We start from the raw sequence: 13,908 nt of genomic DNA, 5'->3' as shown, positions 1-13,908 counted from the left end.
GACGTTGAGGATTGATGAACATATATATGGCGAAAATCAACAAGGCAAAGGGCGATGGCAAAATGGGTGGCATCTGCAGTGGAGCTCCGATGTCGAAGTTTTTGTTGTTGGTCGGAGGTTGTTTCCGGCGAAATTGGTGGTGCTCTGACAACTAGTGAGAGAGAGAGAGAGAGAGAGTTAAAATGTCAAAAGCGAGAGGGTTGAATTTTATTTTTTTATTTTTTTTTAATCAGAAAAACATTAATGTAATTAAAATAATAAAAAATAAAAATATTAAGGGCAAAAACAAGAGGGTTGAATTTTATTTTTTTATTTTTCTTTTAATCAGAAAAACATTAATGTAATTAAAATAATAAAAAATAAAAATATTAAGGGCAAAAACGTCATTATAAAAAAAATATAAACAAATTGGACCAAACTCGCAACAAAATGAAAATTTTGGACCTATGGTGCTACTCCAAACTTTTTTGGACCAAAGTGTCAATTTTAAGCTAACCACAGAGACCATTTGTGGAGATTTGTCTAAGAAAAACAACATACAAAACGAAAATAAAACATATAATCATCATTACTCATCTAGCCAATTTATTCTTAAACTTAATACAACTTTATAATATGTTTGGGATGACATAAAACCAAAACTTGATATAATATGACAAGATTGTGTCAAAACAAAATAAAAAGAACATAGAACATGCTATTTTCAAAACAAAATAACTCCAACAAAATTCCAAAACCACAAAAAAAAATTGCCAAAACGATAAAAAAAAGATATATTATAAACTTGTCTAGTTAACAACTCATATTTTTCGATCTTTTTTCCTACTTGATATACTGAGACACCCACTTAAACCCATCTCCATACCCCATCTTCCTCACAATGCTACACATAAACACCTCCAATGGCCTAACACCCGAATTTTCAAGATTCACCTTACCTTTCCCGGTGGTCAACCCGGTCAAACCCAAATGGAAACGCAATTCTTCTTCAGATGCAGCATAATTCAGGTCAATCTTGTTGCCCAAAATCAAGAAAGGTACATTTGCCAATGATTCGTCTGACAAAAGTGCATCCAGTTCTTTCTTTGATTCCGCAAATCGTTCTCTATCATATGCATCCACCAAGTAAACAACCGCATCAACCTTCATTAAAAAAACAAGAACACAATTAACTACAATTCATCATTATTCAATCCTTGTTGTATAGAAGAACACGATGTATATTCAACTACAGCATCAAATACAGATTCAATCGAATCATACCTTCGCATAATAATCCTTCCAAACTCTTCGAGCGATCTGATGCCCTCCCAAATCAAAGGCTTTGAACTTAATTTTACCAATACTCAGCTCTTCAGATGTCGGATATTGTGTTGGTTGATGCTGAACAAGTCTCTGAAAAGATTAACGCCACACAAATCGGTTTTTAGATTGAAGGAAGTGGTGTTTTCAGACATTATCGCAGAAAATGTGATGCAAAGTATCAATCATATATCGAAATTTTCTATAACAACACGATGATCAAATGAACTAACCTCATCTTTCAACATATGAAGCAAAGTGGTTTTGCCGGCATTATCGAGCCCTAGAAACAAGATCTTAGCCTCCTTCTGCCATAGACCTAGCGACGCCAGAACTCCATAGAACCAATCCACCAAAAACATGATTACTAGTCTCTACAAAATCTATGAGCTTCGATTTTTCAAAAATTGCGAACAACAACCAAGTTCTCTAATCAATTACACCCAATTGAATTCGATTCAACAACTAAAGCTTCCTAGAAGAACAAGAAAAGCAGAAACGAAATCAAATGTGGCACAATTTTGAATTTAGGTCTTTTTTGGTATAGTTATATACCACCTGTGTGTGTGTGCCAGTGGAATGTGAGCCGTTGGATCTATCAAACCGGTTGATCATAGAAAGTGAGTGTATCGAACCAATAGGATTTGAGAGAAATGGAAGTATTGTGTCATCAAGTGAATCTGAGCCGTTAGATTGATTTGCTAGGCTGTAGTGTAGCTGATCAGATCTTCTTATTTGCATGTTGCCCCTTCAAGAATACCTTATTTTTTCAATTTGGCCTATATATTCAAATATTTGTCATTATCTTTTCTATACTTTTAAGTACAATAAATTTAAGTAACATGTTATTCGGTCCGGAAATAGATCGAACTGGACCGGATTCGAATAAAACAAAAAGCGAATAAGATTAATTTGATGAACCGAAAACCAGACCGATTAAACCAATATCAGGTTTGGTTCATCATTCATGTATTAATCGGTTAGGTTCGTTTATTACCTGAATAAACAGAATAATATTTACAATATTTATAAGTATCGAATGGAATCGAAAAGAATCGAATAAACCATATTATTTTGTACTTTTTTTAAACTTACAAGGTTGCTTTTGTAATTATTTAAGGTATAATAAATATAATAAGATATATTTTCCAATCGTATTGAACTATTTCTCTCGTTGTGTTTCACAAGTTTTAAAATAATATATTTTTTTATATTTTTAACATGTTATGATGCTTCTGTTAAATGCTAACTCATATCAATTCATTTAAAAAAAATCATGATTGATTATAAGAACTATAAATTATATGCTTCCAAATCTTAAGAAATAGTTATGAAAGCAATATATTAAACACTAAATATTAAGCATCTAAAAATTCATATAAAAGTATATAAGTTAAATATCAAACATTAAGCACCCAAACCAAAATAGCTGAGAACCAAATCGGATAGATTGTTCAGTCCTAATGTAGTCTGGTTCCTTTAGAACCGATTAAGCAAATATTTAGGTAACCCGAACAAAAATAACCGAGAACTAAATAAGCATAAAATACATATCCGAGAACCAAACAAAATAACTTATTCGGTCCTATTCGGTTTGGTACAGTTCGGTTCCGGTTCAAGTTTAGGTATTTGGTCCAAACGATCATCCATTCATTTATGTAACATTGGTTTTATTATTGTAAGTACATGTAAAGTAGTTAACCTTAATTTCTTGTCCATCATTGAAAATTTTATATAAAAATAAGTTATAAAAAAAGTTAATTTGTTTATAAAATAATTGTAACAAAATATAAGTAATATATTTTACAAAAAGAAAAAAAGACTAATGAATACAATTTCTTCTTTCGAAATCTTTTATAAGTAAAAAATATAATATAATATAATATGGTATGCATTAGGTCAGATTGACATATAATGATAGTTGTCAGTAGATTTATGTTTAATCCAAACAATGAACATTGAAAATGAGTAAATGGCTATTACGCTATTAGAAAGAAACCTCATAGGTTGTCTTATTCTTCAGACGAAAAAAGATAGTCTTGCAAGGTTTTATTGATGTTGATATGGAGGGATGTATGGATTTGGAAAAAGCACAACATGTTATGTGTTCACTATCGGGGGGGGGGGGTGGGGGGGGACAATAATCAGTTGGATGTCCTGGTTACAGAAAATGTGCTCTTTCAACCACACAAATAGAGTACATGACTATTACATAAGCGAGCAAGAAGCTTATATGGTTGAAGAACTTCCTATTAGAACTAGTGATACAGTAGGAAGATTATGTATTGTATTGTGATAACCAGAGTGCAATCCACTTGTCAAATAATCTAGTGTTTCACATTAGGATGAAACACATTCATATAAAGGTGTCACTTTATCTATGAACTTATAATGATAAGACTCTAAATTTGAAAACCCTTAGTACAAAGAATCTATCAAACATGTTTACCAAAGTAGTGATGATAGAAAGTTGAAGTTGTATATGGCTTCGAATGGCATTTTCAAATACTTAAAGAGAATGCCTCAACTAGAGACAAAGATGGGGGTTACAAAATTTTAGATTGGATAGCAATGGATTAGTTGATTAGCCTCTAAGTGAGAGATTATTGAGTTGTGAAGTATGATTCTCCTATCGGCCTCATACCTGCTAGCCAGACCAAATAGATTAGTTCATATATCATATTCAACATTAAAATGCATCATTGACCAGATTTATCAGAGTTAGAATTTGGGTCAATTTGCCCGTATAAATAAATCTCTTATGAATTCTTGTAACCCTAAGTTAGCAAAAATTGTAATGGGTCATTCATTAATAAAATCTCTTTGTTGTTTGTCCAAGGACGTAACTCAATTTTTCATATCCACTGAACCACGTTAAATATCGTTTTCTTGTTTTTTGTTTTTATTATTACTATGTGTGTGTGAAATCGTTAATAGTTTGTTGAAATGCTTAAAGCCTAACATGTGTATGCTACTGTAACAAATATGAAAGAAAGTTATATTTTTGGGGAAAATGCACTCAAATTATTATCATATAAACCAAAGAAATTCTTGGTACCATCTCAAATATTTTTTAGGTTATGTTACTAACAAGGATCATTGAAATAACGGGTGATATTGTTTGACTACCATATATCTATATTTACAACCAACGAGTTGAAATTATTAGCGTTTTATGCTGTTGTTGATTGATAAAAGTAGATATATGATTTGATACGTGTTAATAAAAGATGATGATTATGTCACTAATTAAAAATTATAAGTTGCTTAAATCCTAAGAAAGTTGTATCTTTATTCTTTGACGCCTTTAGATTATGCTCCTGTGTGTAAGAGGTCAAATTATGGATAAATCCTAGTTTGATTAAAATTTGAAGTTGTGTCGTTATCCATTTAGGGATTCGGATTTTTGAAAGAGTTTCATTTTTGGTAAATAAAGGATAAATGATAACATCATAAACGCATAATGTTATCTTTTCTTTATTTAAATTAAAAAGAAAAAAAACATAAAGTACAACTTAATTATGCACTAAATTGGTTAACATTTTTCCATTTGATCGTATACCTATTTTCTCTATTGAACAACTTGAGATTGGCCAAGTTGTTGATTTAGTAACTACATCATCATGTTCATATAGATATTTTAGGGTGGACCTTGAAGAATTAAATATAATCAAAAATTCAAGACGAACAAAAAAAATTCACTTATTGTTATTATAAATTTTATTTTTAAATAAAAATATATAACAAAAAAAATTAAACACTATACAACTATCCACTTTATCCCTCGAAACCCCCCTTGCAAAATATGCATACTATTATCACACTAAAACTTAAAAGATTAAACATCTATAAAGATAGCCAACCAAAAGAAGCAATATAAACCGGATAGATGTTTAATTATTGGAAAAAGAATTGTCTACGTCATTCCATGATGATCTTTATTTTTCCACTATAGAAGCATTTTCCCAAGTGTTTGAGAAATGATTCCCTTAATATAATAGGCCTATTAAGGGAGGTAGTTTCACATTTTGCAACACCATCTTTCTTTTCTCTTTATCTTAAACACTTGCACACATAGAAATTTTTGCAAGTGATTTCTTTTCATTCATTTTTATCTTCTTAATTGAGCATCAAAAACCTTGCACAATCTCAAAGAATACGCACGATAAAGAAAGTGATGAACCATATAAATTAATAAGCATATATTTTTGATGATCTTTCAACTTGAGATTTCAAGAGAATAAGGTGGTGTTTGTTTTTTATTAAAAACATCTTCAAACCTCTTTGTGTTGCGCGGCGCAGCACACACACAACACTTTCTATTCCGCAGTTGTTTGTTTTTTCGCAGACTTCGAAGTTAAAAACGTCTTCCCGTCCTCTTTTTGGGACAACACTTGAAAATTACTTCTGAACTCTTCAAACCAACCTAAACCTAAAAAAAAAAAAAACAAAAACAAAACGGCCAACACATTATTCCCACAGCTTCTCGTTCCAAGAAGTCGATCGCAACACCTCTCGTCGACCACACTCCTCCTCCCAGCACGGCCATCATCGGCGCAACCCCCCACCGGCGTAGCCCCCTTCCGGCAATCCCTCATCGCAGGTATGGTTTTTTTTTCGTTTTTTGTTGCTGAAGGCAGCGCATCTGCTTGGGGTCCTGGAATATACATTGATTATCGACTAATTTCAATTTTTTTTTAAATTGATAAAATATTAGAACAATAGAGCATCAATGAAAAGCCAGGTATGTGTTTTGATGAAGACAGTCTTTAAAAGGAAACAAGAAAATTTTGACCAAGGTGTTCGTGAAAATACCTTAAAGAAGAAGCCATGTGATTTTGATTTTGGTTCAATGATGATGTTAATTTGTTCTTGTGGTGAGTTGATGTCGTTTCTTCAGCTTTCTTTCAAGAAAAAAAAAAGAACCAAATGGAGCTTTGTTCTAAAGATAGGGAAAGAACAATCACCAAGCTATTTACCATGTTTGTTGGAACTACATGGGGCATGAGAAGACTCTCGATATGAAAATCACCGTCCACCTACTTGCGATTTGAAAAGTAAAAGATGATTCTAGATTTGGAAAATGATTTTTGTAGTGATTTGTTCAATGAGTACATCAATTTAAAAAAAAATGTGATTTTTGATGATCAAAATTGTATTTTATGTAGTTTCATTTTTTGATGATCAAATTTGTATTTCGGTTTATTAAAACACTTTATTTTAAATTTTTAAATATCTGCAGCAGCCTGCAAATGTTAAAAAAACAAACACGCTTCTCATTATAGTCTGCAGTCGTTTGGTCCACCTCTTCTGCTGTAGAGGTCTGCAGAAGTGGTCCGCAGACTTCAGACAGTTTCACTTCGGAAAAACAAACAACACCTAAGTTTAAATCATAAATTTTAAATCTATCAAAGATTCAAGGGATGCTGACTCTGACACCAAGTGCAAAAGCACCTTAGGGAGGAAGGTGTTGTTGGCACTTGATCTAAATCCTAAACAAAAACACCTGAGGGTAATCCATGGGAAAATGACATTATAGTCGTAGATGTTTTTTCACATTTGCTCATTCAATCCTTTATATTATTTATGTGCCTTTTAAGGGAACCATCAAGTGGGCAACCTGTCTTTTTAGTCTCTTTTACTTGTTTTAGTCGGTTTGAGTGACACATAGAAAAAACTTAGGGCCCATCTCTCTCTCACTCATTCTCTCTCTCTCTCTCTCTCTCTCTCATTCACACACACAACTCCTCCTTTTTCTAGACTTTGCCTTCTCTATACATCCACAAATCGATGAACAAAAGCTAAAAATAATCCATAGAAAAAGAAACTTGAACATAAACAAATCAATGAACACCCTATGTGCTTCCTTTCCAACAAATTTCTTATTTCCTTGTTTCCAACCTTTGCCCCTGGTTTATCTTAATCATATCCTGAAAATATGATCAATTTGCCATCGTTTTATATAAAATTGCATAAACAAACTGTTTCTTTCAATCCATCTCTTTGGATTCTTCATTATGTGCTTCTCCGGTGACAAAAATCACCAACCACTACATACACCATTTTTAACGGGAAAACTTAGAAACCCTATTTCGTCTTCTTCAATTGGGTTTACAAACCTAAATCTTAAAACCCATTGAACCCAAGAACAAAATGATTTAAATGTAAACCTAATGAATAGATGTTAGCAAAAGAGAATTCGCCCACTAATCTAAGACTTCACACGAACAGGTCGGATGTTTCTACTACTTCCACTCGCATCATCCTGTAATGCTTGAATCTCGATATGTTCCTCTTTTGATCTTGCATATTTAAATTGTCCCATTTCGACTCTTGAGTTGTACGCGGGGCGTACAACGAGGTACGCTTAGCGTACAAGTGATGAAGCGAGTACGCGGGGCGTACCTAATGGTACGCTTAGCGTACTCATGCGAGGGTGTGATCGGGGTCCCGGATACGTAGGCAAGGCGTACAGCTTCGTACGCAAGGTGTACGCAGTGATTAATGAAAACCCTAATTTTAGGGTTTGGCCACTATATAAGCATCCCTGTGGACTTGAAACCCTCATTTCACCAGCCTCCTTGTCCCCTTTACCCTGCATTCAAACCCTAATCCCATCTTATTTTGGAGCTTAAAAGGCTATTTGGAAGAGTATTTTGGTGCTTGAAGGAAGATGTCCATCCTTGAAGCTTCATTGAAGGAGTGAAGGCTTATAGATCCAGAACCTAATCATCTTTGGGCACTCATTTGAGGTATAAAGTCTTGAACTTGATGCTTATTAGCTTAGATCTCTTTTGGTTTGGGTTTATGGACCCTTTTGGTCCCATTGATGAGATTTTATGAGTCAACATCGTTTTTGAAGCTTAGAGTTGCCACTCTTGGTGTTATTTGGGTCCTTGAGTCATAAAGTTGTCATTTTTGAGGTTGAGATCCATTCATGCATGACTTAGGGCCATTTTCATGGAAGTAGAATGTTATATTTTGAGTTTGGGCTCATTTGAAGCATGCAATGTCACCAAGTTTGTGACTTTATAGGTCTAGACATTGATTAGGACTTAGATATGTGGTGTGGACCTGTGGGATAAGCATTAAGTGCTTAATGTCAAAAGATGGCTTAATAGAAGAGTACGATGGTCGTACAAGTCTATATGCGCAACATACAAGCCAGAAAGCGAGTACGCGTTGCGTACAGCTGAGTACGCCCTGCATACTCAGTCAGAGTGGGCTTCATATATTTGGGCCTCAGTTTAGGTCATTTCTTGGACCTTGTTGCTTTGGGCCTTAGTGGGCCATCTGAAATTAAGCTTTTAGACTAAGGATATGATTGGTCTTTAGGTTAAGGCCCATTAGAGGGGTTAGGGCCCAATTTGGAAAATTGGGCCATAAGTGGGCCACTAGTGGGCTTTGGTAAATTATTTAGTGTTGGGTCTTTTAAATTGGGGTTTTGGGCCTTAGTCATGGATCAAATTAGGCCAGGGGTAAAATGGCCATTTTACCCCAAGTATGGAGTATTGAATGTTAACTAAGACCCAAGTATTGATTGGATGTTATTTTGTACTGATAGCTCGAGGAGTCGTTAGGGCAGCAGCTAAGGAATTCTTTCTGTGAGATCCAACATTTGAGGTGAGTTTCCTCACTGGGTTTAGCGGGTCTAAGGCACCAATGTCGGCCCTTATTGATTATGTTAGGATGCTAGGAGTCTGCATGACCCTTGCATGTGTTATGTGCTGCTATGTATACCGAGTGAGGATCGATGCCAGGCGAGGCCTGAGGACCGAAACATATGTTAGTGTTTATGATCATTATATGTGTTAGCAAGACTATGTGATATTGATTTTATGTGTATAGTGGGCGAGGCCTGAGAATAACAGATATATAAACCGAGTGGGGCTCGATGCCGGGCGAGGCCCGATGTCGGGCAAGGGCCCACTATGTGATTTATTGCGTATGGTATAGGGTTGTTTGGGGAACTCACTAAGCTTTGTGCTTACTACTTTCAGTTTGTGTTTCAAGTACTTCTGTTTGCAAAGGGAAGAGCTCGGGTTGACTGCATCGCACACACCATTAGGATTATGCATATGATATTTTACTATGATTTTTATGACATTTGATACATTGGATATTTTGAGATGTATGGATGATATTTGGAAATAGTATTTTATCTATTTTAAAAATGAAATTTTTGGGACCATATTTTGGGATGTTACACATCCACTTCATAGTTGTTATCCTTCTCTGAGAAAAACTTAATTGCTAGATCATCAAGACTAATTTTCAGGATATCTAGACCTTTCACGATTTTAACAAACTTGCTCCTCGGAGTAGGAAGAACACATGAATCAATCTCCGTTGGAACAAGAGAGTCTTTGAGGCTCAAACGACGAAGAGGTCGGCAAGTTATTGATTGAGGGTGATGAAGTTCCAAAATTGATTAATGCGGTGAGAATTGAGAGAATATTTGGTTGATAATGTTTAATGGGGTTTCTTTTGTTGATTTAGGGGAATAGGAGAGATATAGATAGAGATAGATAGATAAAGAGAGGGGGAAAGAGAGAGAGAGAGAGAGAGTGTGTGTGTGTGTGTAAGGGAAAGAGACGTGTCATTTCTTTTATAATAAACAAATAAATGATAAGACAATTAAGTGAGTTGGCATAAGGGGTAACCTGGTTACCACTTCGTTTTAGCAAGAAGGGGCTATTCGACCTAACAAAACCAACTTTGTTCCCTTAGAAGACACAAAAGTAACATAAGGGACTGAATGAGCAAATGTGAAATATGTTGTAGGACTACAGTGTCATTTTCCCAAAAAGTATCCACGAGCTTCTACGCATGGATTTGGTTTCGTGGAAAACCCATGGATAAAGGCCATTACCCACAGATTACCCAAAGGTTATGGGTGAAGGTCAATTTTTGTTGTAGTATTTATTGTAAAGTTATGTAGTATTCTTAGGAGTTAACAAGAGGATTCTATAAAGAGATGTAATCTTGTATGAATTTACAAAGAGAACTTGTAAAACCAATTTAACTAGGTTTAGGGTTATGGAGACGAAGATGTGAATCTATGAAGTAAACAAATAATAATAAATAAAGGCATGGATAAGGAAAGATGAGGTATTATTGGATCCCTGATCCCGATATATATAATATACAATAAAAATATAAGCTATATTATGATAATAATGGATTACATTTTATTACTCGTGTATGACCTTTGCTTCAAAAAAGATGGTTGTAAACCTTAAGATAATGAAAGTTCTATGAATTTTGGATAATATCATTTTGTTTGTAGGATGTTTTCATTAAATTTAGTCAATTAAAGTTTTTATCAATATAATTTTATGGATTTAGGTGCTATTAGTACTATGGGGTTGATTAGAGTTTATATTTATGTTATTGTAAATCCTCCCTAATAAATAAAGATCTTTTTTCCACATGTCAAATTCTCATTTATTTTGTCACATGTAATTTTGTGGTTATTTTAGATTAATTTTTATTCCACATGTCATTATATGTTTTTTTTATTTTATTAAATTCTTTTTCTGGAAACCGGCAAATATATTAATAAAAGAAACCACATCAAGCTAATGTGGGAAAAACAAAAAGTACAAGACAATCAAAAACAAAAATTACAGACAAAGAGACGGGCATAAGTTCCAAACTCTCCAACCCACCGTTTTGCATGGAGTTCTGTGTTTGCACCAAGTAAACGTCATAGCTTTTATCATTTCTATTATGATCGCCGGTGATGTGTGAATCTGTTCGTACACCCGTTTATTCCTGGCTAACCATAAGCACCATAATGCTCCATTAAATATCATATTCAACAGCCTCTTTTTTCTATTACATCCAGAACACCTTGAGACGAATAGTATCAAGTCCTTTACCGAAGTGAATCTTCCACAATTGAGTTCACACCAGGATATTATCGAATCTAAGACGGAAATCGCAATTGGGCATGTAATCAAAATGTGGTCAGATGTCTCCTCATCTAAGCAACAACCACTGCATCTAGTTGATGGGATATTGATCCCACGCCTGCTGAGTGCCACCGCCGATGGAATTCTTCCTTGTTTTGCTCTCCACATGAAGGAGAGAATCTTGAACGGAGTCCATTTCCCCCAATCGAACGGTCCATCACATACAACCTAGCCAGCTAGTTCAATCCTTTCACGTAACCGATACACCATGAATCGTCCATCAGAAAAAAACTTTGATTTCCACTCACCCTCACCCACATTCCACGATATTACTTCTTTGGGATCAATGTTGATCGTTTGCTGGAATGACCTGGATTTGATTATGTTTTTCCATACCCCCGTACTCGATCTATTCGCAAACACTGACCAGTGCCTTCCTTCTAAATTATGCAAACATCGAATAGTTTTTGCCCACAGTGATGAGTTCTCAGATTTCAGACGCCACATCCATTTTGCTAGCAGTGAAATGTTGAGAGATTTAATCGAACCTAGTCCGATCCCCCCAGTCGTCTTTGGAGAAACAAGCTTATTCCAAGCCACCCAATTAATACTTTTTTTCTCATACTCCTTGTTCGAAATAAAGTTTCTTCTGATTTTTTCCAACGTGTCGATCACACCTTTCGGGACTGCAAAGATCGACATATAATATATAGGCAGGTTACCAAGGACCGCCTTTGCGAGGGTTATTCTACCACCGAAACTTAAAGATTTCGCTTTCCAAGTCGTGAGCTTATTTTGGAACTTATCAATGACCGGTCTCCATGCTCGCTTCCTATTCATATTTTCGCCCACCGGAACTCCCAAATAAGTGAAGGGAATGGATGAAGGTTCACACCCTAGGGGAGCCACCGAGTTTGAAACTTCTGAATTAGATACCCCCACCCCAAAGACTTTTGACTTCATGAAGTTCACTTTTAGTCCGGACGACACATGGAAGCACCGTAATATTCTTGATAAATTTGCGATGTTCCTCCTTGACCATTCGCCTATGAATAGCGCATCATTTACATAGAATAAATGAGACAAGCAAATGTTAGGTTGTGAAAATTTAATTCCTTCATATATTCCTTTCTCCACTGCTGTTATCATTGCTTTATTGAGTCCCTCCATCGCGATTATAAACAGAAAGGGAGAGAGTGGGTCACCCTGTCTGACCCCCTTTGTCATTGAAAACTCTTTAGTTGGGCTACCATTGATTATTACCGATGCCCTCCCAGAACCCAAACAACCATTCATCCATATTCTCCATTTCAATCCAAATCCCATTTGTTCCATGATAGAATCCAGGAACGCCCAATTTATCGAATCAAATGCTTTATTAAAATCAGCTTTGAAGAGTAGTATCTTTTTGCCTTTTGCCTTTGCCCAAGAGCAAAGCTCGTTAACTATCATCGTCCCTTCCAGTATATTCCTTCCTTCCACATAAGCTGATTGTACCTCTCCAATGATATTACCAATCACGTTTTTTAATCTAATTGCCAGCAACTTCGCAATAATTGTATATATCGATCCAATCAAGCTTATTGGTCTGAAATCTCCAAAGTTTCCCTTAGATTTCTCCACTAGAGATATGAAGGAGGAGTTACAACCACACGATAGCTTTCCGTGAACTTCAAAATACTTTACCATCCCCACAATCTCCTCTCTCAACAGCTCCCAGAATTTTTTTATGAATTTAAACGTGAATCCGTCCGGTCCCGGTGATTTATCATCCCCACATGCCCAAACCGCTCTTTTTATTTCCTCTATTGTAATTCCAGCTTCCAAGTATCTAGCATCCATTCCAGAAAGCCTTTTGAAACATGGATTGGAGAATTTTGGTCTAATTGGCCATCTTTCTTTAAATTTATTCCCAAAGAACTTTTCTGCCTCCTTTTTGATTTCCACCAGGTTAGTACTCCAAGCACCATTTATCATGGTTTTTGCGATTTCTGTTGTTCACATAGTTATGGAAGAAGCGAGTGTTCTCATCACCATCGATCTCCCATTTTAATTTTGCCCTTTGCTTCAGGTTCATGGCCAACCTTCTCGCGTGATCGTCGACCTTAACTCCCAAAATTGATCTTTCTTTCATCTCATTAATAGTCAGGGGCCTAGATTCCGCCCCCATTTCAATTTCAGCTATTCTCTTTTTCCATTCATCGACTTCCTTCAACTCCTTATCAATTGTGTTTATTTTCCAGTTTCTAATCGCTAGTTTGAGATGCTTCAATTTATTCAAGAAAATTATGTCAGGGGTACCGTAACCTCTGAACACTGAGCACGCTTCCTTAATAACTCCATCCAATTTGTCGTTAAGTAGCCAGGAGTTTAAGAGCTTGAACGGGGGCGGTCCAAAATCCTCGTTTCTAGCTCTCAATATAATAGGGGAATGGTCTGATAGGTCTCTATTCATTGCAAAGGAGGAAGCAAGAGGATATACAGAAAGGAAATTGGAGCATACCAGAAAACGATCTAACTTACTCAGTTTCCCACCAAGGGTTTTGAAGTATGTAAATTTTTGACCTCCCATCTTCAAGTCCGTCAATTCGCCATTGAGGATGAATTTGTTGAACTCATTTGCACTCCGAGCACAGAATTCAGAGTTTATACGTTCATCTGGGCGCCTTACCACATTGAAATCCCCCAT

The 13,908-nt window shown here is 35.5% G+C and overlaps 2 protein-coding genes across 2 annotated transcripts; both read right to left on the bottom strand.

Annotated features, from left to right (window-relative positions):
- Positions 1-749: 749 nt before the first annotated feature.
- On the bottom strand, positions 750-1,821 carry LOC145072776 (small COPII coat GTPase SAR1A-like). The gene is made up of 3 exons (XM_079019251.1): positions 1,536-1,821; positions 1,264-1,395; positions 750-1,143 (listed from the first exon to the last, which is right to left on the bottom strand). Exons 1-3 carry the CDS (start codon positions 1,662-1,664, stop codon positions 823-825), a joined length of 582 nt encoding a protein of 193 aa, XP_078875377.1. The 5' UTR covers positions 1,665-1,821; the 3' UTR covers positions 750-822.
- An 11,349-nt stretch (positions 1,822-13,170) lies between these two features.
- Positions 13,171-13,908, bottom strand: LOC145076572 (uncharacterized). The gene has a single exon (XM_079022399.1). The coding sequence runs from the start codon at positions 13,906-13,908 to the stop codon at positions 13,171-13,173; it is 738 nt and encodes a 245-aa protein (XP_078878525.1).

The sequence above is a fragment of the Lactuca serriola genome, chromosome 9 (genome assembly GCF_051521515.1).
Source record: "Lactuca serriola cultivar US96UC23 chromosome 9, Lser_US96UC23_V15, whole genome shotgun sequence".
In the NCBI taxonomy this organism is placed as follows: domain Eukaryota; kingdom Viridiplantae; phylum Streptophyta; class Magnoliopsida; order Asterales; family Asteraceae; genus Lactuca; species Lactuca serriola.
The sequence above is the reverse complement of the archived record's forward strand: the minus strand, read 5'-3'. Positions and strand labels throughout refer to the sequence as shown.

Coding starts and splice junctions, on each gene's coding strand:
- LOC145072776 (XM_079019251.1), bottom strand. CDS start 1,664: ATGTTTTTGGTGGATTGGTTCTATGGAGTTCTGGCGTCGCTAGGTCTA. Junction 1,396..1,535: donor TTCATATGTTGAAAGATGAG/GTTAGTTCATTT, acceptor TAATCTTTTCAG/AGACTTGTTCAGCATCAACC. Junction 1,144..1,263: donor GGAAGGATTATTATGCGAAG/GTATGATTCGAT, acceptor TTTTTAATGAAG/GTTGATGCGGTTGTTTACTT.
- LOC145076572 (XM_079022399.1), bottom strand. CDS start 13,908: ATGGGGGATTTCAATGTGGTAAGGCGCCCAGATGAACGTATAAACTCT.